Source organism: Giraffa tippelskirchi, chromosome 8 (assembly GCF_054371585.1).
Source record: "Giraffa tippelskirchi isolate mGirTip1 chromosome 8, T2T-mGirTip1v1.2.pri, whole genome shotgun sequence".
Lineage (NCBI taxonomy): Eukaryota > Metazoa > Chordata > Mammalia > Artiodactyla > Giraffidae > Giraffa > Giraffa tippelskirchi.
Window position 1 is genome coordinate 86,810,168 of NC_137282.1, and position 25,862 is coordinate 86,836,029.

The following is a 25,862-nucleotide window of genomic DNA, read 5'->3' on the forward strand; positions in this document are numbered from 1 at the left end:
AGAGTATCTAAACAGCCTCTTAATGAAGGTGAAACAGGAGAGTGAAAAAGTAGGCTTAAGACTGAACATTCAAAAAACGAAGATCATGGCATCTGGTCCTATCACTTCATGGCAAATAGATGAGGAAAAAAATGCAGTGACAGACTTTATTTTCTTGGGTCCCAAAATCACTGCAGACAGTGACTGCACCCATGAAATTAAAAGATGCTTTCTCCTTGGAAGAAAAGCTATTACAAACCTAGACAGTGTACTAAAAAGCAGAGACATTACTTTGCCAACAAAGATCCATATACTCAAAGCTATGGTTTTTCCAGTAGTCATGTACAGATGGGAGAGTTGGACCACAAAGAAAGCTGAGCACTGAAGAATTGATGCTTTCAAACTGTGGTGTTGGAGCAGACTCTTGAGAGCTCCTTGGACAGCAAGGAGATGAAACCAGTCAATCCTAAAGGAAATCAACCCTGAATATTCATTGGAAGGACTAATACTGAAGTTGGAACTCCAATACTTTGGCCACCGGATGTGACGAGCCAACTCATTGGAAAAGACCCTGATGCTAGAAAAGATCGAGAGCAGGAGGAAAAGGAGGCAACAGAAGTTGAGAAGGTTGGATGGTATCACTGACTCAATGGACATGACTTTGAGCAACTTCTGGGATACAGTGAAGGACAGGGAAGCCTGGCTTGCTGCAGTCCATGGGGTTGTAAAGAGTCAGACACGGCTGACCGACTGAACAACAAAAACAACGACGTAGATCAGTTTTGTTGCCTAAATAATCTGTGCTATTTCTTCTAAATTGCATTTATGATAATACACTAAACTGTCAAATTAGTTAATTTCTTTAATTTTTAAGATCTTTAAAGTCTTTCATTGTTAGCAGAGCTGATCATTTACCATTGTGAATTAAAATGGCCTTTCCCTTGATAACTAAATATATCTTAAAATGCAGTGCATTCATCATTAAGATTTTATGGGTCACTGCTGACCATTTTGATATGCAAGCCTACTGTCTTAATGCTGGCTGCATACCCTCCTCTTTCTACCAAGACCAGCAACATTTTTAATGATTGATTATATTCTTCATGTATCTTCTACGGTAAGGGCATAACCAAAATAGAAGAAACAGATTTCAAATGGATGTCCATCTGCCTTTCTAAATAAAGATCTACAATAAGGTACAACATAAAATCTCTAAGTTTTAAAATGAAAGGGGGCTTTGCTGGTGGATTAGTGGTAAAGAACCTGCCTGCCAATGCAGGAGACATGGATTCAATCTCTGATCCAGGAAGATCCCATACGCCTCGGAGCAACTAAGCCTGTGCTCGTCAACTACTGAGCTTGTGCTCTAGAGTCCAGGAGCCATAACTACTGATGCCCACACGCCCTAGAGCCCGTGCTCAACTAGAGAGTAGCCCCACCTCGCCACAGCTACAGAAAAGCCTGTGCACCAATAAAGACCCAGCACAGCCAAAAACAAAATAAATAACTAAATAAACTTTAAAATGAAGGGCTCAGTTTGAACATTTTTTTTTTCTTGCAGCATCTTGGTTCCCTGACAAGGGAGCAAACCTGTGCCCCCTGCATTGGCACCGTGGAGTCTTAAACACTGGAATGATAAAACTATCTTCTGATCCTTAAGCTTACTGCTGCAATCAGTGAAGAAATATTTCACTTCACTGATAGACTTCATTTCAATATTATGAAGGATTATTATTTCTTTCAAGTCAACTGTTTTAAAAACACACACTTACCCAGCATTGTTGCTGACTGCAGTTAGTCCTTTTACTCCAGTCTTGAGCAAAGCTCCTATAAGATTCTCTGGAATTCCACATAACCCAAAACCTATAATGGGCCAAGAAGATAAATAATTTTATGTAGAGGATAATTTTATTCCAAGGAAATGTATCTGTTACTCTTTTTAAAAAAAGAAAAATATACCAGCACATTATTAGACCTACTGTGCAAATGCACAGATATATCTGTCACAGACAGTAAAAAGATCAACGGTTGCCAGGAATTTGAGAGGCAGTGGGGGGGATGAATACACAGAGTATAGAAGTTTTCATGAACAGTGAAATACTTTGTATGGCATTATAATGATATATATATATATATATATATATATATATGTCATTATACTTTGGTCCAAACTCATAGAATGTGCAACATTATTTACTTCATTAAAGTGAACCTTAAGGTGAACCGTGGATTTTAGTGGTTATGATATGTCAATGCAATTCATCCTTGGTTAAAACAAAAAAAAGTACCACTCTATTGATAATGGCTATGCATGTGCGGGGAGGAAGTATATGGGGAATTTCTGTACCTTCCTGTCAATTTTGTTATAAACCTAAAACTGCTTTGAGAAAAAAGTTTCCAAAAAAAAAAAAAATTAACCCTCAGGATAGACATTTTTGGAAAAACTTTTGTTTCACTTACATATGTATATATATTACATACATGTGTGTTTGTTGGATTATGATGTAAAATGTGTTTTTAGATCAAAAAAGTTTGCAAGTCACTTTACTAAAGTTCTACTGGCAAAAACAAAGCACAAATAAACCTCAAAAAAAATGAAATAAAATAAATGGTCATATAGCTATCTCCAAATGTTTTACATCATTATATAGCATCAGACATCACTGCCAAGTCCTTGATTCATAAGTATAAAGCCAAGTGCAACGTGTTAATACAGCCAGCTACATTGTTCTTCTTGTACTTAACTACATATTTGTTATTTTCCCACTTTAAAATTGAACCTTTACACAGTTACTTTTTCAAGCATGTTTGTTTTACATTCCTGAGTAGATTCTGCAGGTCTAGAAGCCTAAGCCAATGACTTTCATTTCTTTCACACAATCCCTCAAACGGTACTGGGTCTAAAATTCAATGACTGCCGAGTTGAATGAATGAATGAATGAAGAGCAGCCCTAAAAATAACGCTTGATTTTTATGACCAAAGCCTAGAAATCCAAAGAAACATATAAGAATCAGGCAACAAGTTTAATGAGTGTGAGACGGGGTGCTAAAAGACATTCTAAACAAAAAGAAGCAATAGAACTTGAGAGGCTCACTAACAGATAGATGTGGATGTGCTTTCTAGCTTCCAAAATGAGGAGGAACAAAAGGAATGGCCAGTGTGGGCTGCTGAGATCAATGCAAACTATTTTTTTGTAATGCAAACGTTTTAAGTTAAGCAGAATTCCCAAGTATCTAGGGATTTTTCAAAGCTACTAATAAGATATCCCCATTTAAGTTGTCAGCTTTCCAAATAATAGGTAAAGAAATAGAAAAGGAAAGAAAAGGTCAAATATGAAGTGCTAAACCTTGCTAAACTTTCAGGAAGGGGACACTATAACAAAAAATAGATAATATGTAATAAATAAATTAAAACAAGATAAAGAATCAATAACTAAACAATAAAATAACTGGCATTTCTAATAACTGGCATTTATTAACAAAGTAATAAAATAATTAGCCTTTCTAATCACCTCACCATTATGATTTCCCTGCTTTGTGAAAATCAAAAGGAAAACAATACTACTACTCACCACCAACCAGTATTGTTGCACCATCAGGAATGTCTTTTACCGCTTCCACTGGGTCTGTATAAAATTTGGTATGGTGACGTGTGCTAGTTGAAAAGTAGCAAATACATCCCTAAAACATTAAAAAACATTTTTAAGGGAACAAGCATTTGGAAACTTGTGTTTATTTTGCATATATATGAATGTATTCAATTATTATATATACAAGGATAATTTCACTAGCTTGTCTTTGAAAGAGTGGGGCTGTAAGTAGTTCATCTTAAGAGTAGGATGGACAGAGACTTCCCTGATGGTCCAGTGGTTATCACTCCAGGCTCCCAATGCAGAGGACCTAGGTGAAATCCCTGGTTAGGGAACTATATCCACATGCCGAAACTAGAGTTCACGTGCCACAACTAAAGATACTGCATGCCATTATTTACGATAGCCAGAACATGTTAGCAACCTAGATGTCTATCGACAGATGAATAGATAAAGAAGTTGTGGTACATAGACACAATGGAATATTACTCAGCCATAAAAGGAACAAAATGGGGTCATTTGTAGTGAGGTGGATGAACCTAGAGTCTGTCATACACAGTGAAAGAAGTCAGAAAGAGAAAAAGAAATATCAACATATATATATATATATATAGAATCTAGAAAAAGGAACCTATCTGCAAGGTAGGAATAGAGACACAGATGCAGAGGACAGACTTGTGCACACAGCAGGGAAAAAAGAAGGCAGGACGAACAGAGAGTGGCACGGACATATATATGCCACCATGTGTAACACACAGCCAGTGGGGAGCTGCTGTGAAACACAGGGAGCTCAGCACGGTGCTCTGTGAAGGCCTAGAAGGGTGGGATGGGGGCGGGGAGGGAGCTCAAGAAGGAGGGGATATATGTTATGTATACTTATAGCTGATTCACTTTGTTGTACAGCAGAAACTAACACATTGTAAAGTAATTGTCCTTCAATTTAAAAAAATCCTATGGTAAACCATAATGGAAAAGAATATTTAAAAAAAGAATGTGTGTGTATATATATATATATGTATAACTGAATTACTTTACTGTATGACAGGAATTAACACACTGTAAATCAACTATACTTCAATAAAAACAAATAAGAAAAAAAAAGATCTTGTGTGTGGCAACTAAGACCCGGAGTGGCCAAATAAACAAATAAATAACAACAACCAAAAAAAAAGAGTAGGGTGGACATACTCTATTCACAAATTACCACCAGAATCCCCTTATGATCTATATCTTCTATTATATAAGGAAAACTCTGTGTCATTTGGGGCCCCTTGAAAGAGTGAAAAAAAGTAGATACTGTGTATGATGGGACTTAAATTCACAATATCAGTGTCAATATCGACTTTTGATAGCAATACAACCAACAAATATTTCCTGAGAACCCACTATGTGACAAATACTCTGCTATTTATTCCAACCTAGTAAGTATTAAGATATAACTGCTGCTCTCAATACTATAAATACTACAGATTTGGGCCTTGATCCAATCTTGGGTATCAAAAAATACCTTCGGAAGGGACAAGAACAGCACACAAAAAACTCATTCCCTTCTAGGTTCTAGAGTTTATGGATGCCAGAGAAAAGTAGCGAACTGTTAACTCCAAGAGGGGCATGGCCAGTCTCATCACAGTGTACTATCTGCTGCAAGTCAGGTTATTTGGTGTGCATTCAGTTCAGTTCAGTCGCTCAGTCATGTCCGACTCTTTGCGACTCCATGAGCTGCAGTACTCCAGGCCTCCCTGTCCATCACCAACTCCCAGAGCCCACTCAAACTCATGTCCATTGAGTCAGTGATGCCATCCATCCATCTCATCCTCTGTCGTCGTCCCCTTCTCCTGCCCTCAATCTTTGCCAGCATCAGGGCCTTTTCAAATGAGTCCGCTCTTCGCATCAGGTGGCCAAAGGATTGCAGTTTCAGCTTCAGCATCAGTCCTTCCAATGAATATTCAGGACTGATCTCCTTTAGGATGGATTGGTTGGATCTCCTTGTAGTCCAAGGGACTCTCAAGAGTTCCCCAACACCACAGGTCAAAAGCATCAATTCTTCAGCGCTCTGCTTTCTTTATAGTCCAACTATCTCATCCATACATGAATACTGGAAAAACCATAGCTTTGACTAGATGGACCTTTGTTGGCAAAGTAATGTCTCTACTTTTTAATATGCTGTCTAGGTTGGTCATAAAAAGTGTCAATTAATACAAAAGGTAGAGAAGGAAATGGCAACCCACTCCAGTGTTCTTGCTTAGAGAATTCCATGGGCAGAGGAGCCTGGTGGGCAACACCCCATGGGGTTGCAAAGAGTCGGACACGACTGAACAACTAACACACAATACAAAAGGAGATTAAGAAACTATACTGAAAGTCCAGTGAGATTTGCAAAGGTATAGGTTGCTAAATGACCCTTGTCCTTTTAAATTGCAACCTTGGTCAAAGTCAGATGAGGAAGAGTGGTTTACCGTGGCACACTGCCCACACACAGGGAAATAAGCAGAGGCGGGGATAGGAAGGAAAGAGCTTGAACCACCAACAGCTGTCTCCTCTGCCCTATACTCAAGTAGCAGGGATTTACTTGATTCTGTTTAACATACACATATATATGAAAATATGTTTTTAATCTTAGAACTTAAAAATGTGATAGCCTAACGAGGCCAACATATATATCTTGAAATGAAACTGAGGATATCTCCTAGAAAACAGGGGCTTCCCAAGTGGTACAGTGGAGACACAAGAGATGGGGATTCGATCCCTGGGTTGAGAAGATCCCCTTGAGAAGGAAATGACAACCCACTCCAGTACTGTTGCCTGGGACATCCCAAGGACAGCCTGGCAGGCTATAGTCCATAGAGTGGCAAAGAGTCAGACAGAACTGAGCATGCACACACGCCTAAAAAACGGAGAAGAGAAAAATACACACGTATCTAATCCAACCAACTCATTTTACTAAGTGAAGTTTCTGAAGATATAAGGATCTTGTAATTTACCCCACACTGTTAAAGCAAGACCAGTTCCCAGGTTTAGTCTTCTATTAACTGGGGCCCTCTACCACAATATGTTCCTCTCTGTCCTTTTCAAAAATCCTTAGTCTTATACTACTTCTGTTTTACTACTTATGTACAACAAACCTTTATGAGTGTCTTATTTTTTCATGAAGAACTCTGTTGCCCTATTCTCCTCCTGCTCTCAATCTTTTCCAGCATCAGGGTCTTTTACAATGAGTTGGTTTTTTGCATCAGATGGCCAAAGTATTGGAGCTTCAGTTTCAGTATCAGTCCTTTCAGTGAGTATTCAGAATTGATTTCCCTTAGGATTGACTGGTTTGATCTCCTTGCTGTCCAAGGGACTCTCAAGAGTCTTCTCAATCACAATTCAAATGGCAAGCCACTCCAGTATTCTTGCTGCAAGAACCCCATGAACAGTATCATTCATTACAAACAGTCATAAATTACTGAGAAGTGGACTTACCTGGTGGTCCAGGGGTTAAGACTGAGCTCCCAATGCAGAGGGCCCAAGTTTGAACCCTGGTCAGGTAACTAGATCCAACCTGCCACAACTAAAAGTTCGCATGGATCCCAAGTGCCACAACTAAGACCCAAGGCAGCCAAAACATATATAAATCTTTTTTTTTTAATTACTGAGAAGCTTGTGCCACATCTCTCCCAAAAACAACCTCAAAAGTATTTTAGAAAAAACCCAAGTGTTTCACATTTACCCAGATAATCAAAAGCTTAAAAGTAATAAACTAATTCATATTTTCAGAGAATGTGAGAAGGACTCAAGATAATAAAGAATTTATAGGTACTCAGCATTGGTCTATTCATTTTGCATATGTTCAGTTCAACAATATTTGTTGATATTTATTATCTATTTATTATAACAACATTTGATATCTATTGACTAAGAAACAAACAGTGGCATAATGGGCCACACTCTATTAATCTCAGAGTCTAAAATATCCTTGTTTCAAATGCCAGTAGAAGTATTAACTGGAGAAAATTACTTAATTTCTGAGCCTCTTAATTTTGGCGGGGGTTGGGGGGCCTTGGCAGTGACATTAAGTTTACAAAAGTGAAAGTTGCTCAGTGACATCCAACTCTTTGCGACCCCATGAACTATACAGTCCATGGAATTCTCCAGGCCAAAATACTGGAATGGGTAGCCTTTCCCTTCTCCAGGAGATCTTCCCAACCCAGGGATTGAACCCAGGTCTCCGGCATTGCAGGTGGATTCTTTACCAGCTGAGCCACAAGGGAAGCCCAAGAATACTGGAGTGGGTAGCCTATCCCTTCTCCAGAGGATCTTCTCGACCCAGGAATCGAACCAGGGTCTCCTGCATTGCAGGTGGATTCTTTACCAACCAAGCTATCAGGGTTTACAAAAAGATGATCATTTTTTAAAAATTCCTGTCAATGATTTCCATATAATTAGACATGTAATTGTATCACATAACAAGACACTCTTCTTAATATTTTTTTTTTAAAAAAAGAATGATACAAATGATGATAACTGTTTCCCAGGGATGTAGTACGGATCAAACAATTATGTATTATTATTATAAAGCTAAGATCTACTTATCCCTGAGCCTGGATAACAGAAGATACCCAGGGGATATGATCTTTGCTTGGGAAATGCAACCTTTTCTCCATTCCCCGCCAGGGCAGTAAGATTAACCTGACATTGATTGGGAGTTTAGTTTTCATTTTTAACCTCCCCACTCTACCCTCCACGCATGCAAAAACAGACACATTCCTGATTTTACAAAGAATTTAACATGATCCATACTATAGCCAATTAATCCAAGCAATCTTTGTTGAGGATTTTGGAAAAAAAAAAAAAGAGTCCCAGCTTTAAGATTACTTTAATGTAATTATTTTATTTGCAATCAAGTTGCCAGTGTAAATATCCAAAGATTATTGGGCAAACAGCAATATGAACTGCAGGCAGTGGGGCAAAGAGGAAGCATGATGCTTGAGGACAGTTACCACAGAAAGTTTGCTGTGGATCTTCAAGGCCTGAAGTCCAGCAAACTGCCCAGAACCTGGGAGGCAGCACCCCTGAGAAAGCCTTGGAATCTGTTCTCTGACACACATACTCCTTGCCCACTATCCCTTCCCACATTCCCTGCTTCTAGCGGTCAAGAAATAGACACCCAACACCTTCCAAGAATTGGCAGGGAGGTGGAGAGAAATATGTCTCTAATCACCTACCTTTATTCCTAAGACAACTGAATTCAAGCAGAGCTCTAAACTGCTCTACCTTCTACTATATTTTAAATATTAAAATAATGATGTGAAAAAAACCCAAGCATAATCTGCTACAAAAATAAGTATATAAATAAAATAACCTTCAACTTTGCAGAAGTTACCTGAAAGAATGAAGAGTAATGAACTGTACAGCTTTGAGAGCTATTGATTTTAGGAGTAATTTTTTTTTTCCACTGAGATCTTCCTTTACATTAACATAATATATTTTGTTTTGTTTTTCCACCCTCCTACCTTCTGCAAAATCCCATCTCATTGCTGCCACTAGTTTCTGCTAATACTATTGAGGGAAAGAAATAATAGTAATTCAGTACATACTGAAGTTAAGAAATAAAATTCTTGCAGTGCAAAATTGTTTTTTATTAAATCTAGTGCTTTCAAAATCTTCTCCCTCTTCCTACTTTGTGCTCATCTTCAAATTCTTACACTTAATCTTTGAGATCAGATTCCACTGTGGAGCCTAAGTTTTATCTCATGACTTCCCAATCCAGAACTCCTTCCTTTCTAACCACTTCTATCACTAATTCTTTCACTTAAATTTCTCTTTTTTCTGTCATTCAACACTCCAGAACTTAGTACAATGAAAATGCACTTCACTTTGAAGATTTCTGAGGGAAAATTCACAAACCACATTTTTTTTTTTATTTTTAAACAAATCTTATCCTAATGATAGGAACTATACACCCACATTCTCTCTACCTTGTCACCTTATAGTTAAATAAATCAGGACACAGAAAGATTGACATTGCCCAGGTCAGTCTCAAAGCTGGATATATAGAAGTGGGGAGGATAGGCTATCTGGAGAGAGGTTTAGAGAACACCATTAGAAGGAAAGAGCATTAACATGCAAGTGGATATACACAGTCTTGCAAGGAGAGCATGGCATTACTGACAAGAGGAAGCAGTGACATGTGCTAAAATGCTTTAGGTATCCAGCACTGGACCCGTTTTGACCAACGATGGACACTGTCATTAATAATTAATCACTCACTTATGACACAAATGAATCACAAGGAGCTCACAGGAGTTGCTGACACGGGGCAGTGCTCTACAGCAATAGCATACTTTGTTTTCTAGGGAACGTACATATCTTATTCCAATTTGGAGGGATGTCCTGAAGCACTCCGAAGGATCACAGATGAATAAGCAATGCATTCTGCCTAGCGGATCAGAAAGTGTAAAAATGTGCCAAGACTTAAAAAAAAATAATGAGGGTGGGGATTCCAGAAAGGGTGAGCTGCCTGAGCAAAGGTACCAAGATGTGGAAAGACTGTGTGTTCGAGGGCATGCAGGATCACACTGTGGAGAGAAGCTCATGAAGATCAGGCTGGTAAGGGAGTCGGGGCAAGTAGCAAAAGGCCTTAAAGACAACACTGGAGAGCTTCAACTTCATCCTTCAATGAGGAAAGGACAGCAAAGTAGCAAAGTGTTTTGTTTTGTTTGAAACAGCGATGTCACAACTCTCATACGAAAAGCCTCAATCAGGAAAATGGCAGGGGAACCCATTCTTTCATTCATTCCTCTATTTGTTCTAAGATACCCATTATGGTGCCTCAGCTGGTAAAGAATCCACCTGCAATGTGGGAGACCTGGGTTGGGAAGATCCCCTGGAGAAGAGAAAGGCTACCCACTCCAGTATTTTGACCTGGAGAATTCCAAGGACTGTATAGTCCATGGGGTCACAAAGAGTCAGATACGACTGAGCAACTTTCCCTTTCGTACTAAATACTGAGACTAGAGAGTTAACAAACAAATAACCTCACAAGCATAGTCTCTCCTCTAATGAAACTTACAAACTTACAAGGATAACAGCCACTAAATAACTGCAGAATTATTACAGATGACACTGGTGATCAACCAGAAGTTAAAGAAAAGAGCAGAGGAGAGAATGGTTCCAAATTTCTAGCTTACATTCTGGATGGATACCGGTGCTGTTAACCATAATAAAAACAAAACAAGGGAGGAAAAAGCCACTTTATGGCTGGTTCATTTTTGATCAGAAAGACTTGAGAAGTGCTGAGTGACATGAACCAGTAAGTTGTACTGGAAGGAAGGCAGTTCAGGAAGTCTGGGGTTGGAGATAAATCTGGAAAAGATGGTTTTCAAAGAAGAGAAATAGCTAAAGTGTTAATGGTAGTTTTAAGATTATTTTTTCAGTAATAATTTTCTATAGTGAATGGAAAATAGTATTAAACATACCCTCCAAAACAATCATGGACTAAGGAAGATGGAAGATACTTTCGGGGAGTCTGTTTAGGCCAAAGCCAATGCCACTGGCTCTGAAAGTGCAGTCCTCAGACCAGCAGCTTTACTACCTGGGAACTAATTAAGGCAAAGTACTGAGCTCCTGCCAGGACCTACTAAATGGGAAACTCTGGGGATGAACACAGCAATCTATTTGATGAAGCCTCCACGTAATTCTGATGCACACTCAAGTCTGGAAAACATGTTTATCACAAACAAACAAGAAAAAAAAAAACTACCTCATTTTACCTGTTGGTTATATTTAGTAAAAAAAAAAAATATATATATATCCTCAAGGTGACTCCATAAGTTTGCCTACAGTGTTTTCTCATCCACGTAGGAAATGTGTTGAGTGTCTGTTCTATGCATGGCAGTGTGTAATGTTCAGAGAGATGAAGAATAAGGCATACAATAAGGTCTGCAAATTTCATCTGGTTATGAAGATGATGTCTACACGTTCAAAAAGTTAAACAAGTACACAAGTGTTACGGTTAACCAAGTAGGAGGTGAGGATTTAAGGGGTGAGCAGTAAGCGATCTAAGTGCCAAGTGCTGGAGGAACACCGAGAAAGGGGAGTTGGACCTACGATCAACAAATCCTGAAGGAGAGATGAGCTACAGGAAAACCCATTAATTTGTAACTCGGCCATCTAAGAAGACGTTTGCTAGGCTTTGGGAATAGTTTAATAATACACTTAATAAAATAAGTAAATTACATTTAGGCAAATAAGTAACTAGCAGGGCTTCCCAGGTGGCCCAGGGGTAAGAATCTGCCTGCCAATGCAGGAGACACAAGAGACGTGGGTTCGATCCTCAGTCGGGAAGATCCCCTGGCGTAGGAAATAGCAACCCACGCCAGTATTCTTGCCTGTAAAATTCCATGAACAGAGGAGCCTGGGGGGCTACAGTCCATGGGGTCGCAAAGCATTGGACACGACTGAGCATGCACACACATCTAAGTGCCAAAACAAGGAATGTTATTAACCTTGGCCCAAGGAGGCCGCTGTGTCCTGATTTGCACTCGTTTCAGCGCCCACAGCAATGACAGAAGGTCGAGCTCCCTTCTAACAATGCTTTACAAATCCAAAGCTACCTGCAATTATCAAAATGCCTCCTAACAGGCATTTATGTGTAAATCTTTCCAGTTCTTAATCACGATCTAGCACTCACCTACCGGGCTTTGTGACAGCCCCTCTCCATTCACCGCTCTCAGAGTGGATGCCAGTAAGATGCAAGAGCAACGGTGAGGAAGAGTTCCTTGTGAGGAGATAAGTGTTCAAGTCACACTTTTAAGCTCAGAACTATTATTCAAAAACATCACTTTTCCTTGTCTCTTCCAAGGAAGAGGCTCCCGTGGTGACGGAGGTAGAGGAGGTAAGCTAGTCTCCTAGACTGGCACTCCGGTCCTGTCCGAGAACTCCGGATAAGAACCGCACCGGGGCGAGGGCTTACAGGCGGGGACAGAGCACGAGGGAAAAAAAGACGGCACATCACCCCACAATCGCAGCGCGAGGGCCTCGAGATACTACCGTTAGTGAAGCGTTTTCAGTGAGAGTGGACAAGGTTTGCAAAGAACTTTGAAAACGGAAATCCCAAAGAGCCTCAGAAGAAAGGGATGCCCGCGCTCGAAGCCCGCGTCCTAGGCATCGCCAGACCTCCACAGGCTACTCGGCTTAGCGAGGTAAACGCGCCGGCGAGCGCTCCAGTCCGGGTTCCGCTTCCCACTGCCGAGGTGCAGCGCAGCCCCATTGGGAGAAGAAAGGGCGCAGCGTTCCACCCCCTTGGCGGCAAACTCAAGCCGACCCCTGGCTAGCCCAGCCCTCAGTTCTGGGCCTGTAGAAGGACCTCCGCCCCGAGATTCCCAACTCGGAGCGCAAACCTACCCCTTGCAGCCGTCCCCCCTTGCCCTCCTTAAGCCGGCGAACCGTCCCGGTCCCGTTCCGGCCGCCAGAGCCCCTTCCCAAGAAACTGCCAGCGAAACGGAGACGCGAGCCAGGGCCTCTCCGCGCCCTTCGGTGCCTCATCTCGCCTCACTGGGGAAGCAGGTGCAGAACCAAGTCAAGGAAGCCAGGAGAAGCAGCGAGGCAAGGAGGCGTCGGCGCGACTCGGGGCCCTGGGTCCTGCGCCCAGATGCCGGCTCCCGGGCTGGAGACTGTGGGTGTGAGCAAACAAGAAAAAACGCTCGGGCTTTCGTCCGCGTTCTTCCGGGCGCGGCCTTGCTCTTCACCTGCACTTTACCTTGGACCAGATGCCCGCCGAGGGGAGGCCGGAGGCGCAGAACCGCAGGCGCGAGGAGAGGCGTGCGAGAGCTGCCATGGTCGGGTGGGCGGCGGGCGCAGGCCGGGCCGGAGAGAGCGTGTGAGTGTGTTCACTGCCGCCGCCGGGCCGCCGCGTCACGGGACGGGAGGAAAAGGAAGGCGAGCGGGGGGCGGGCTGGAGGCTCGATAGCGCTGCGGTGACGTCGCGGGTCTTCTGGCGCCGGGGCTTGGCAGACGGTGCAGCGAAGATGGGAGGGGCCCGCGGGCGGGGCGGGTCGCGGGGGAAGGTCCCAGCCTGGCGGCGGTCGGATACAGAGGTCGGGCGTGCCTCGAGCTGCCCGGATGCGCGCGCTTGCCGCCGCAGCCAGTAGGCTGCGAGCGGTCATGGGCAACTGTCTTTGCCAAGGTCAGAGATGGGTCTTAGCCTAGCGTTCGGGCGGTGGAGTTTGTTGCTCTTTCTTATCAGTGTCTGGAACCTGTGGAGGATGCAAAGGTGGACCCGCCTTGAGGCTCCTCCCCATCTGTGGACAACCTTCCCACGTCTTCTGTTTCTCAGTCTTGTCTCCCCACACCCGTCCCCGCTTGTGTAAGAGTAAATTTGCTCTGAGAATCAGCCGGGAGCCGTCTGCCCTGAGATACGATCAGACAGGCCGCATCAAGATGGTCCCTGGTGAAGAAGGCTAGACGTGGACTGGCCCTCTGGGACCGGATGTCGGCACACCTTTCCCCCGCTCGGCATCATCCGAGTCTACATTGTTCAGGATCTTCTGACGCTGGCGTCCTGGAAAACCCTGAGATTACTCAGCAGATGTAAACATGCAGCTGGTAATCCCTTTGACAGATCTGAAACAAGTTTCCTAACTTTCCTAAGCCGGTGTCCTTATCTGCAAATTAAAATTGTTAGTAATACTCAGAACTGTTGTGAAAGATTACATGAGGTAATTGATGCAAGGCTTCTGGCTCCATTATAAACACTCAATAAATCTTAGGCGTTATTCTAAGTTTATTCAAATTGCAATGGTGCATTGATACGACACATATATTCAATCCAAGCCATATCTTTTAGCCAGCTAGCTCCTTGAAGACCTGAGCCAAGTCAGGTTTCTTCAAAACCATCTGTGCTCTTAGTAGCTGGATGGAAGGACTAAGTGCAAAGTCCATAATCATTTTATTTGATTAAGGGCCGACCAAAGGAATGTGGTTGTTAGTTTTAAACCAAAGCAAAGCAAACACGAAAATTAAATGAGCCCTTAGCTTCCTTAGCAAGTACACTGAAATTCGAATGGACAGTCAGTCCAGTTTAAAGTCTGTCCATCGAAGTGCTTGCCCTTTCATGCTATTCTTTCAACTCCGAAGTTTTTCATTTTTCCTATAAATATTATAATTTTAATTAAAGTCATTGAAGGAACAAAATACCAAGTTAAATTGTCCAACTACATGAGGAGAAATTAACTTCGCATTGCCCAATGTTTTCAACACATAAGAAATTGGATGAAGGGGAAATTCAAGTATTAGAACTAAAGTTCCATTGCTAGTCCTAATACAGTATATAACAGTAATTGTGCTGTAGCTGATAGAATGTGAAAAAAGCTAACCTCACAACTGGGTCTGCTTTTCCATTTTTGCCCTTCCACAGGGCACATGAAATGGAAAATAGCATTAGCAACTTTGTCAAACCGTAGTCATATGACACCCTCTTCTTGGCTGGTCTCACTCTGTTGCTCCTGGCTGAGGAAAAGAGGCATATTTTTAGTGTTACTCTGTGTGACTCTAAATCTTGTGAAAAAAAATCAGCCTCATTACTCTGTGGTCAAAACACATTATTATTTTTTGGTGACTCTATGACTCTGTTTTGTACTTTATAAATAAAAAATGAGTATCTTCAACTTGAACAAATTATAGAAAAGTTTTTCTGTACAGATTTCCCCTCTGGTTCCACAAAACCATTTCAAATTTAAACAGTTTGAAACCAACTTTTTAAAAATATCTTAATTTTTCTGAACTAATAAGAAAAGCTCCCTTTTGTTTTAAGAGCAGTTTGTGACAAATATATATCATATTCTGGAAACTTTTCTTCGGGTAATCTTGTAGTGCTTAACTTCCACATTCTTAAAACAGGGGAATTGAATTGAATTCAAAGCTTTTAAACAAATGGTCTGATTTTAGACACGCAATAGGAAAGTTTATTTTGTATTATGTAATTATATATAAAATACATATATTTTATACATATATTGTATGTATTATTATTTTTACATTTTTTAATTTCAAAATTGATTTTATTGAAACCAAAACAGTGTCATTAACTGTACATAATAAATGGCTCAGTCAGTAAAGAATCTGCCTGAAGTGCAGGAGACCTGGGTTCAATACCTGGGTAGGGAAAATTCCCTAGAGGAGGAATTGGCAACCCACTCCAGTATTCTTGCCTGAAAAAACCCATAAGACAGAGGAGCCTCGCAGGCTACAATCCATAGGCTCCCAAAGAGTCAGACACAACTAAGGGACTAACAAACCCTTTCTATCAAATGATTGCCATCAATGTGTCAGAGTTGGTAGATTGTAAGTTGTCATTCCCTGTTTAAGAGATTTTTATTTAAATTCTGCTAAAATATGATAGTTATCTCTCATTACTGAAAGATAGGACATTTTGCCATCACAGTTGGAGTATTTCTTCAAATTGATAATCAGGGTATTTGAAGACTTGTTTTCCAATGTTGTTTGACTGGTTTAACTAGTAACAGGAGTTTTTAACTTGATCATTTGAATATTAAAAAAAGATCTATGGATGCTTCATTTTATATAAGATTCTTAAACATATGGAAAACAAATCCGTTCAGACAGATAATTTTCCTCTAATAGGTATGAAAGACATAAAAAACATTTTACTTAACTAATCTGTACTAATATTTGTTCAATACATTAAAAAATTAGTTTAATTTTACTTACAGTATAGTTTTTTTCCTTAGGAAAAAATACTAAAATGCATAAGGTGGTTGGAGACTCAACTCCTGGAATGAATTTGAAAATTATGTTAAAGTGCTAAGGAAACTCAAAGAAGCAAAACATACCAGCGTTATCTCTCATGCACTCAAGTCTGATCATGTTCAGTTCAGTTCAGTTCAGTTCAGTTGCTCAGTCATGTCCGACTCTTTGCAACCCCATGGACCACAGCACACCAGGCCTCCCTGTCCATCACCAGCTCCCGGAGTTTACCCAAACTCATGTCCATCGAGTCGGTGATGCCATCCAACCATCTCATCCTCTGTTGTCTCCTTCTCCTCCTGCCCTTAATCTTCCCCAGCATCAGGGTCTTTTCAAATGAGTCAGCACCTCTCATCAGGTGGCCAAAGTATTGGAGTTTCAGCTTTAACAATCAGTCCTTCCAATGAACACTCAGGACTGATCTCCTTTAGGATGGACTGATTGGATCTCCTTGCAGTCCAAGGGACTCTCAAGAGTCTTCTCCAACACCATAGTTCAAAAGCATCAATTCTTAGACACTCACCTTTCTTTATAGTCCAACTCTCACATCCATACATGACTACTGGAAAAACCATAGCCTTGACTAGATGGATCTTTGTTGGCAAAGTAATGTCTCTGCTTTTTAATATGCTGTCTAGGTTTGTCATAGCTTTTCGCATCTTTTAATTTTCTGGCAGCAGTCACCATCTGCAGTGATTTTGGAGCCCCCAAAAATAAAGTCAGCCACTGTTTCCACTGTTTCCCCATCTATTTGCCATGAAGTGATGGGACCAGATGCCATGATATTAGTTTTCTGAATGTTGAGGTTTAAGCCAACTTTTTCACTCTCCTCTTTCACTTTTGTCAAGAGGATCTTTAGTTCTTCACTTTCTGCCATAAGGGTGGTGTCATCTGCATATCTGAGGTTATCGATATTTCTCCTGGCAATCTTGATTCCAGCTTGTGCTTCAGCCAGCCCAGTATTTCTCATGATGTACTCTGCATATAAGTTAAATAAGGAGGGTGACAATATACAGCCTTGACGTACTCCTTTTCCTATTTGGAACAGTCTGTTGTTCTGTTTCCAGTTCTAACTGTTGCTTCTTGACCTGCATACAGATTTCTCAAGAGACAGGTCAGGTAGTATGGTATTCCCATCTCTTTCAGAATTTTGCACAGTTTGTTGTGATCCACACAGTCAAGGTTTTGGCATAGTCAATAAAGCAGAAATAGATGTTTTTCTGGAACTCTCTTGCTTTTTCAGTGATCCAGTGGATGTTGGCAATTTGATCTCTGGTTCCTCTGCCTTTTCTAAAACCAGCTTGAATATCTGGAATTTCACGGTTCACGTACTGTTGAAGCCTGGCTTGGAGAATTTTGAGCATTACTTTACTAGTGTGTGAGATGAGTGCAATTGTGCGGTAGTTGGAGCATTCTTTGGCATTGCCTTTCTTTGGGATTGGAATGAAAACTGACTTTTTCCAGTCCTGTGGCCACTGGTGAGTTTTCCAAATTTGCTGGCATATTGAGTGCAGCACTTTCACAGCATCATCTTTTAGGATTTGAAGTAACTCTACTGGAATTCCCTCACCTCCACTGATCATGTTACTTCTGCTTAAAACCCATCAGTGGTTTTCCTCATTGTCTTTAAGATCCAAAATTCACACTTAGTAACTTGGCATAGAAGGAGATCATCTTTTTTGGTTTTTCTCATCACCTTTAAATTCCAAACTCTAGTTGCTTCTTGATTTTCACAGGATGAATCTGCACAATTCAGAATCAAATCCTGATATAAAAATAATAAAGAGCATGGACTCTGTAGTAGCAAGACTGCCTGGATTCAAATCTCAGCTCTGCTGTTGCCTAGCTATATGGCATCCTGTGGTGCAATAGTTAAGGAGAGCTGCCAAACAGCAAGATAAAAGTCATGTCTGGACCAATATCTGCTTGTACTACTCTGCTGTTAAAAGATTATACTCTGAACATACATGCCACACATACACTGTGAACATCTTACAGAAAAACCGGAAAGAACTATTTGTTCAAACCAGTTTTCTCAAATACTTTCTATGTTTTCATAAACTGGGAAACATCAGACAGGGTTCAAACGCTGCACTGTGTGGTATTAAACACTATGCCTCCCTCCTTATGACGTAGCTTTGAATCAGATTCCACCTCCACAGTTTCACTCATTCTGCCCTAGTGCAGAACTTCAATTTCAGTTTCTCTAAACTAGATTATTGCAGTTGCTTCCTAAATGAAGTAGTAGTTGTTCTTGTTGTTGTTCAGTCACTCAGGCATGTCCAACTCTTTGTGACCTCATGAACTACGGTACACCAGGCTTTCCTATCCTTCACTATCTCCCCGAGCTTGCTCAGACTCATGTCCATTGAGTCAATGATACCATCCAACCTCCTCCTGCCCTCAATCTTTTCCAGCATCAGGGTCTTTTCCAGTGAGTCGGTCTTCACATCAGGTGACCACAGTATTGTAGCTTCAGCTTTAGCATAGTCCTTCCAATGAATATTCAGGATTGATTTCCTTTAGGATTGACTGGTTTGATCTCTTGAGGTTGAGGGGCTCTCAGGAGTCTTCACAAGCACTCCAGTTTGAAAGTATTAATTCTTCAGCACTCAGCTTTCTTTATGGTCCAACTCTGACATCCATACATGACTACTAGAAAAATCATAGCTTTGGCTGTATAGACCTATGTCAGGAAAGTGATGTCTCTGTTTTTAATACACTGTCTAGGTTTGTCATAGCTTTCCTTCAAAGAAGCAAGCATCTTTTAATTTCCTGGCTGCAGGTACCATCTGCAGTGATTTTGGAACCCAAGAAAATAAAACCTGTCACTGTTTCCATTTCTTCCCCACCTATTTGCCATAAAGTGATGGGGCTGGATGCCATAATCTTAGTTTTTTGAATGTTGAGTCTTAAGTCAGCTTTTTCACTCCTCTTTCACCTTCATCAAGAGACTCTTTAGTTTCTCTTCGGCCCGCTTGACTTCACACTCCAGGATGTCTGGCTCTCGGTGAGTGACCACACAATCATGGTTATGTATGTCAGTAAGGCCTTTTTTGTTTACTACTTCTGTGTATTCTTGCCACCACTTCTTAATATCTTTTGCTTCTGTTAGGTCCATACCATTTCTGTCCTTTATTGTGCCCATGTTTGCATGAAGTGTTCCCTTGGTATCTCTAATTTTCTTGAAGAGATCTCTAGTCTTTCCCATTCTATTGTTTTCCTCTATCTCTTTACACCAGTTCGCTTAAGGCTTTCTTATCTCTCCTTGCTAGTCTTTAGAACTCTGCATTCAGATGGGTATATCTTCCTTTTCTTTTTTGTCTTTTGCTTCTCTTCTTTTCACAGCCATCTATAAAGCCTCCTCAGACAACTATTTTGCCTTTTTGCATTTCTTTTTCCTAGAGATGGTTTTGACCACCACCTCCTATACAATGTCACAAACCTCCGTCCATAGTTCTTCAAGCATTCTGTATATCAGATCTAATCCCTTGAATCTATTTGTCAGTTCCACTGTATAATCATAAGGGATCTGAGTTAGGTCATACCTGAATGGCCTAGTGGTTTTCCCTACTTTCTTCAATTTAAACCTGAATTTTGCAATACAGAGCTCATGATCTGAGCCACAGTCAGATCCCTGTCTTGATTTTGCTGACTGTATAGAGCTTCTCCATCTTTGGCTGAAAAGAATATAATCAATCTGATTTTGTTGTTGACCATCTGGTGATGTCCATGTGTATAGTCGTCTCTTGTGTTGTTGGAAAAGGGGGTTTGCTATGACCAGTGTGTTCTCTTGGCAAAACAAGTTAGCCTTTGCCCTACTTCATTTTGTACTCCCAAGGCCAAACTTGCCTGTTACTGCAGGTATCTCTTGACTTCCTACTTTTGCATTCCAGTCCCCTATAATGAAAAGGACATCTTTTTTTGGTGTTAGTTCTAGAAGGTCATCATAGAACCATTCAGCTTCAGCTTCTTTGACATTCGTTCCTGGGGCATAGACTGGGATTACTGTGATATTGAATGGTTTGTCTTGGAAATGAACAGAGACCATTTTGTTGTTTTTGAGATTGCACCCAAGAACTGCATTTCAGACTCTTTTATGACTATAAGGGCTACTCCATTTCTTCTAAGGGGTTCTTGCCCATAGTAGTAGATATAGTGGTCATCTGAATTAAATTCACCCATTCCCATTCATTTTAGTTCACTGATTCCTAAAATGTCAATGTTTACTCTTGCCATGACCCAGATAACCACGATGGTGTGATCACTCACTTGGAGACAGACATCCTGGAGTGTGAAATCAAGTGGGTCTTAGGAAGCATTACTATGAACAAAGCTGGTGGGTGTGATGGAATTCCAGTTGAACTATTTAAAATCCTAAAAGATGATGCTGTGAATGTGCTGCACTCAATATGCCAGCAATTTGGAAAACTCAGCAATAGCCATAGGACTGGAAAAGGTCAGTTTCATTCCAATCCCAAAGAAGATTATAATAGCAAAGAATGTTCAAACTACCACACAACTGCACTCATTTCACATGCTAGCAAAGTAATGCTCAAAATCCTTCAAGCTAGGCTTCAACAGTATGTGAAACAAGAAATTCCAGATGTACAAGCTGATTTAGGAAAGTCAGAGGAACCAGAGACGAAAGCAAGAGAATTTCAGAAAAACATCTTCATTGTTGACTACACTAAAGCTTTTAACTCTGTGGATCACAACAAATTGTGGAAATTTCTTAAAGAGATGGGAATACCAGTCCACCTTACCTGCCTCCTGAGAAACCTGTATGCAGGTCAAGAAGCAACAGTTACAACCAGACATGGAATAATGGACTGGCGTGCTACAGTCTATGGTGCTTCAAAGAGTCGGACATGACTTAGTGAGACTGAATAATATAGGCTACAGGTTAAAGTTCAACATCCAATTATAGCCAAGCTCTTTCTAAACCATCATACCTTAAGAGCTTTGCAGAAGTACTTCAGGTGTTATACAAACCCTGAATTTTGAAATTAAATTTTAAATTATATTTTTCTATCAATTATACTTTTCTATCAATTCTAACTAAGTAGTAGCTTCTACACTCAATTGTGGTGTAGCTGATTTTAACCAATTAAAGATTACCAGATCATGCACCTGGGAAGTAGAGCTCAGAATAATATATGACAGATTGTCTTTTTAACTAGCAGAAACAGATTAACTAGTCCCTGAATTGGATTAGGAAAGTTTGCTGTAAATTTAGAAAAATGTATAGATTGCTATATGTCAGAGTATATATAAAATAAAATCCAGGTTGATTGAATTACTAAATACATTTTAAAAGACAATTTTGCTGCTATTTGCTAAGAATGTTTACCTCTACCTAAATACCTCAAAAAGGGTAGGAACTCTGTCTTTCTGTGTCTTTCTTAACCCATCAAGTCTCATAATATAGTACTTAGGCTTCCCTAAGAGTGATGTGAGCCAACTGCCAAAATAAGTCTGTAGAATTTACTTGACATGAAGTGGTTTTGGAGCTATTTATGAAAAGGTGATAGTCTAATAGTCCAGGTCATCTGTATGAAGGAATAATGATTGGTTCAGCAACAATAAAAATCAACTACCTCAGAAATCAGCTAAGGACTATGTCCTTAAAACCCCCTGTGACACCTAATTGAAACAAAGCAAAATATAAAATAATAATTTTATCCCTGTATTCTGATATCATTTTTTGTGTATGGCAAAAACTATAAAAGCATTCATAGTAAAAATGAACATGTCCTATGAAAATAGTGTCGTTCAAGCTGGGGGAAACTTCTTGCCAAAGATACCCCACAAAATGAATGTCAGTTTTCCATGTGATGATTTTTGAGGACTGCCAAGACCTCTCAGCACAAAACAACTTAAACTCCATCCAAACTCTTCTCTAAGAAACCTTACCAACTCTTAACAGCCTAAGGCCAGATTCCAGGGATTACCCAACCTCCTTTTGAGTTCCTGTGTGCAAAATGTCAAGTTGGCTATTTGGCTCCTGATCTCCTTTTCTCAGAACATTCACTTAAAATTACAAATCCTTCCTCTGTCCCTATGAAATGTATTTTGTTGTCACTGTCGTTTAGTCACTAAGTCATGTCCAGCTCTTTGCAACCCCATGGACTGCAGCACTCCAGTCTTCCCTGTCCTTCACTGTCTCCCAGAGTTTACTCAGACTCATGTTCATTGAGTCAGTAGTGCTATCTAACCAGCTTATCTTCTGCTGCCCTCTTCTCCTTTTGCCTTCAATCTTTCCCAGCATCAGGGTCTTTTCCAATGAGTTGGCTCTTCATATCAGGTGGCCAAAGTATTGGAGCTTCAACTTCAGCATCAGTACTTCCAATGAGTATTCAGGGTTTTCCTTTAGGATTGACTGGCCTGATCTCCTACCTGTCCAAGGTATTCTCAAGAGTCTTATCCAGCACAATTCAAAAGCATCAATTTTTTGGTGCTCAGCCTTCTTTATGGTCCAACTCTCACATCCATACATGACTACTGGAAAAGCCATAGCTTTGACTCTACAGACCTTTTTCGGCAAAGTGACACTTCTGCTTTTTAATATGCTGTCTAGATTTGTCATAGAGATGTACTGATACCTCCTGCTACTCAGAGGTATCTTTCTCCAGGACCTAAAAACTATTCCTTGGAAATATAATTATCAGGATGAATTGGACCTTTGTCTCCTACTCTCAGTGAAAGAATAGAATTTCAGTTTCCTTAACTTCCAGCTGGCAGACACAGCTAGCCTAATCACTTTGATACCACCCTTTGTAGTTTTTCTTTTCTCTTTTTACTTGAGCCCTGCTTACTCTTCCCTTCTCCTTCATTCTTCCATTAACATGCCCAGTCATCTCTGCACTAATCAGATGGAGCTCAGCTCTTGCCCCTACAGTCAGTAGTTATTGAATAAAATCTATTTTCAAACTTCAATGTCCTGCTTTGTTTATCTTTGACACTGGCAATATAGGAACAGAATTTTCTTTACAGTTCCAATGATATCACTTGCTTAGCAAACCAAATATTTCTGCAAATATACTTTAAAGACAGATTGTACACAGAAATATAAAAGAAATATAAGTATTAATCTTCTTAAATAAATGACATGGAATTAACATGGGATTCAGTAGTTCATATGCATGTGAATTTAATATGTAGCTAAACTGGTCTTTTTTTTTTTTAATATTTATTTATTTGGCTGCACCAGGTCCTAGTTGCAACATGTGAATTCTCGGTTGCAGCATGTGGGATCTAGTTCCCTGAGCAGGGGTCAAACTCAGGCCCTCTGCATTGGGAGCTCAAAATCTTAACAACTGGACCACCAGAGAAGTCCCTAAACTGGTCTTTTTGATTGATAGAAAAAGATGAGCTAGTTCCTCAGTTGGTGTTAGTATGTATGAAGTAAATGAAGTATGTAGAAGTAAATGTAGAGGAATTATTTTATAATCTTAGGATGGGAAAGGCCTTTTCAAAGAAGTCATAAAATCCAGAAGGTATAAAGTGAAAGACTGATAGATTCAACAAAGCACATAAACCTTAAAGTTGTAAACTCATACTCGTGAGCACAATTAAAAGACAAGAAAGTGGAAAAAATTATTCTTTACATATAAATCTGACAGTTAATAGCTATAACTCTAATGTCTACAAAAAGAAAGCCAAAACATAGTCCCCAAAAAAGGAAAATGAACACACATAATGGAAGGATAAATGTAAATAACTATTATATGAAAAGATGGTCTAACCAAGGAAATGCAGTTTCAAATGAGATGTCACTTTTGTTTATTAGATAGGCAAAAATTAGAGAGATTAATTATAAACAACGTTGTCAAGAATGTAGAAATAATCCTCTCATATTTTACAAAGCAAACTATCAAACTTTAAATTTCTACCTCCTTCAACATCTTATATCTTTACTGTAGGATATTGTTGTTCTTCAGTCGCTAAGTTGTGTCAGACTCTTTGTGACCCCATGGACTGCCGCATGCCAGGCTCTTCTGTCCTCTGCTATCTCCCGGAGCTCAGATTCGTGTTCATTAAGTCAGTGATGCTGACCCTACTTCCCCCTTCTCATCCTCTACTGCCCACTTCTCTTTTTGCCTTCAATCTCTCCCAACATCTGGGTCTTTTCCAATGAACTGGCTCTTCGAATCAGGTGGCCAAAATAGTCTAGCTTTAGTAACAGTCCTTCCAATGAATATTTGAATATTCAGTGTTGATTTCCTTTAAGATTGACAGGTGTGATCTCCTAGCTGTCCAGGGGGTTCTCAAGAGTCTTCTCCAGCACCACAGTTTGAAAACATCAATTCTTTGGCACTCAGCCTTCTTTATGGACCAACTCTCACACAGTAGTAAAAAAGAATGAGAGGGATCTTCATATACTTACAGTAACACTTTACCAGGATATATTGTTAAATAAAAGAATCAAGTTGCAGGATAATGTCTATGACGTGATTCCACTTATGTAAAAAAAAAAATAGATCAATTCTATATTAGTGGTACTTGTATAGAAATTCATAGAAAAATTAAGGCGATTTAAAAGTTTCCATTTATATGTGTTGCCTTGTTTTAATTTTTACTATATTTAGTACATATTATTTGTATAATTTTAAAAAGTGAAGAGCCAATAATTATCTAATAATTTCTTAAACTCAATTTTATATGTTGAACAATATTAAAAAGAATGACACATTTCAATATCTTCAAGACTTTGACATGTCATAAAGACAAGTTAAAACCGTATAGTTTGGTTCCATGAAAAAATTTGACTTCTGTTTATGCAGAGATATCTGGAAGAAAATTTATAGAAATTTTACTAGTAGTCACTTTTATTTCAGGTGATTTTGACTTTTTTTTTCCTTTTTTTTCTTTTTTCTTCTTTTACTGTACCCCACAACTTGTGGAATCTTAGTTCCCTGACCAAGGATTGAACCCAGGCTCCCTGCATTGGGAGCATAGAGTTTAGCCACGGGACCAAGTTACACTGCTATTTTTGAAGACAGAAGAGGGGGTCATGAGCCAAGGGATGCAAGAAATGCAGCTCTAGAAGCTATGAAAAGACAGACAATTGATTCTTCCTTAGAGCTTCTGGGAGAGAGTGGGCCTGCTGACACCCTGGCTTTAGTCCAGTGAAACTGATTTTGGAATTCTGACTCCCAGAGCCATAAGATAATAAATGTGTGTTGTTCTAAACCACTGATTTCATGTCAATCTGTGACAGAAACTAATAAATTGAGGTTGTAGGAAGACTCCGTTTCCTTGCCTTTCCAGCTTGTAGCAGCTATCCGTATTCCTTGGCTCATAATCCCCTTTCTCTATCTTCAAAGTTAGCCATGGCAAGTCAAGTTCCTTCTCAGAAGGTATCACTCTGACCTCTTCTTCCTCCATCTTCCACTTTTAAGAATTCTTGTGATTATACTGAGCACATCCAGATAATGCAGGATTATACTGCTGTATTAAGTACAGTTGATTAACAACCTCATTTCCATCTGCAACCTTAATTGTTCTTTGCCATGTAACATACTCACAGCTCCAGATATTACGACG

At 40.1% G+C, this 25,862-nt stretch overlaps 1 protein-coding gene and 1 long non-coding RNA gene across 11 annotated transcripts in view; one reads left to right on the top strand and one right to left on the bottom strand.

Annotated features, from left to right (window-relative positions):
- Positions 1-13,472, bottom strand: part of OXCT1 (3-oxoacid CoA-transferase 1) — a 169,846-nt gene extending 156,374 nt beyond the window's left edge. For 6 of the 10 annotated variants that reach the window (XR_014061356.1, XR_014061357.1, XR_014061355.1 and 3 more), the window contains exons 1-3: positions 13,309-13,472; positions 3,552-3,660; positions 1,752-1,842 (exon numbers count right to left, since the gene is read on the bottom strand). Coding sequence is in view for 6 of the 10 variants with exons in the window: in XM_081517565.1 (XP_081373691.1) it covers positions 1,752-1,842; positions 3,552-3,660; positions 13,309-13,386 (278 nt within the window). In the remaining 4 variants the exon portion in view is untranslated. Of the gene's footprint in view, positions 1-1,751; positions 1,843-3,551; positions 3,661-12,953 lie in introns of all 10 variants that reach the window. The other 4 variants (XR_014061354.1, XM_081517562.1, XM_081517561.1 and 1 more) reach the window with 1 other exon arrangement.
- A 204-nt stretch (positions 13,473-13,676) lies between these two features.
- Positions 13,677-25,508, top strand: LOC145516403 (uncharacterized). Its single transcript, XR_014061370.1, has 2 exons — positions 13,677-14,266; positions 25,228-25,508. It is a non-coding gene; the product is annotated as an uncharacterized LOC145516403 (long non-coding RNA).
- Positions 25,509-25,862: the final 354 nt, after the last annotated feature.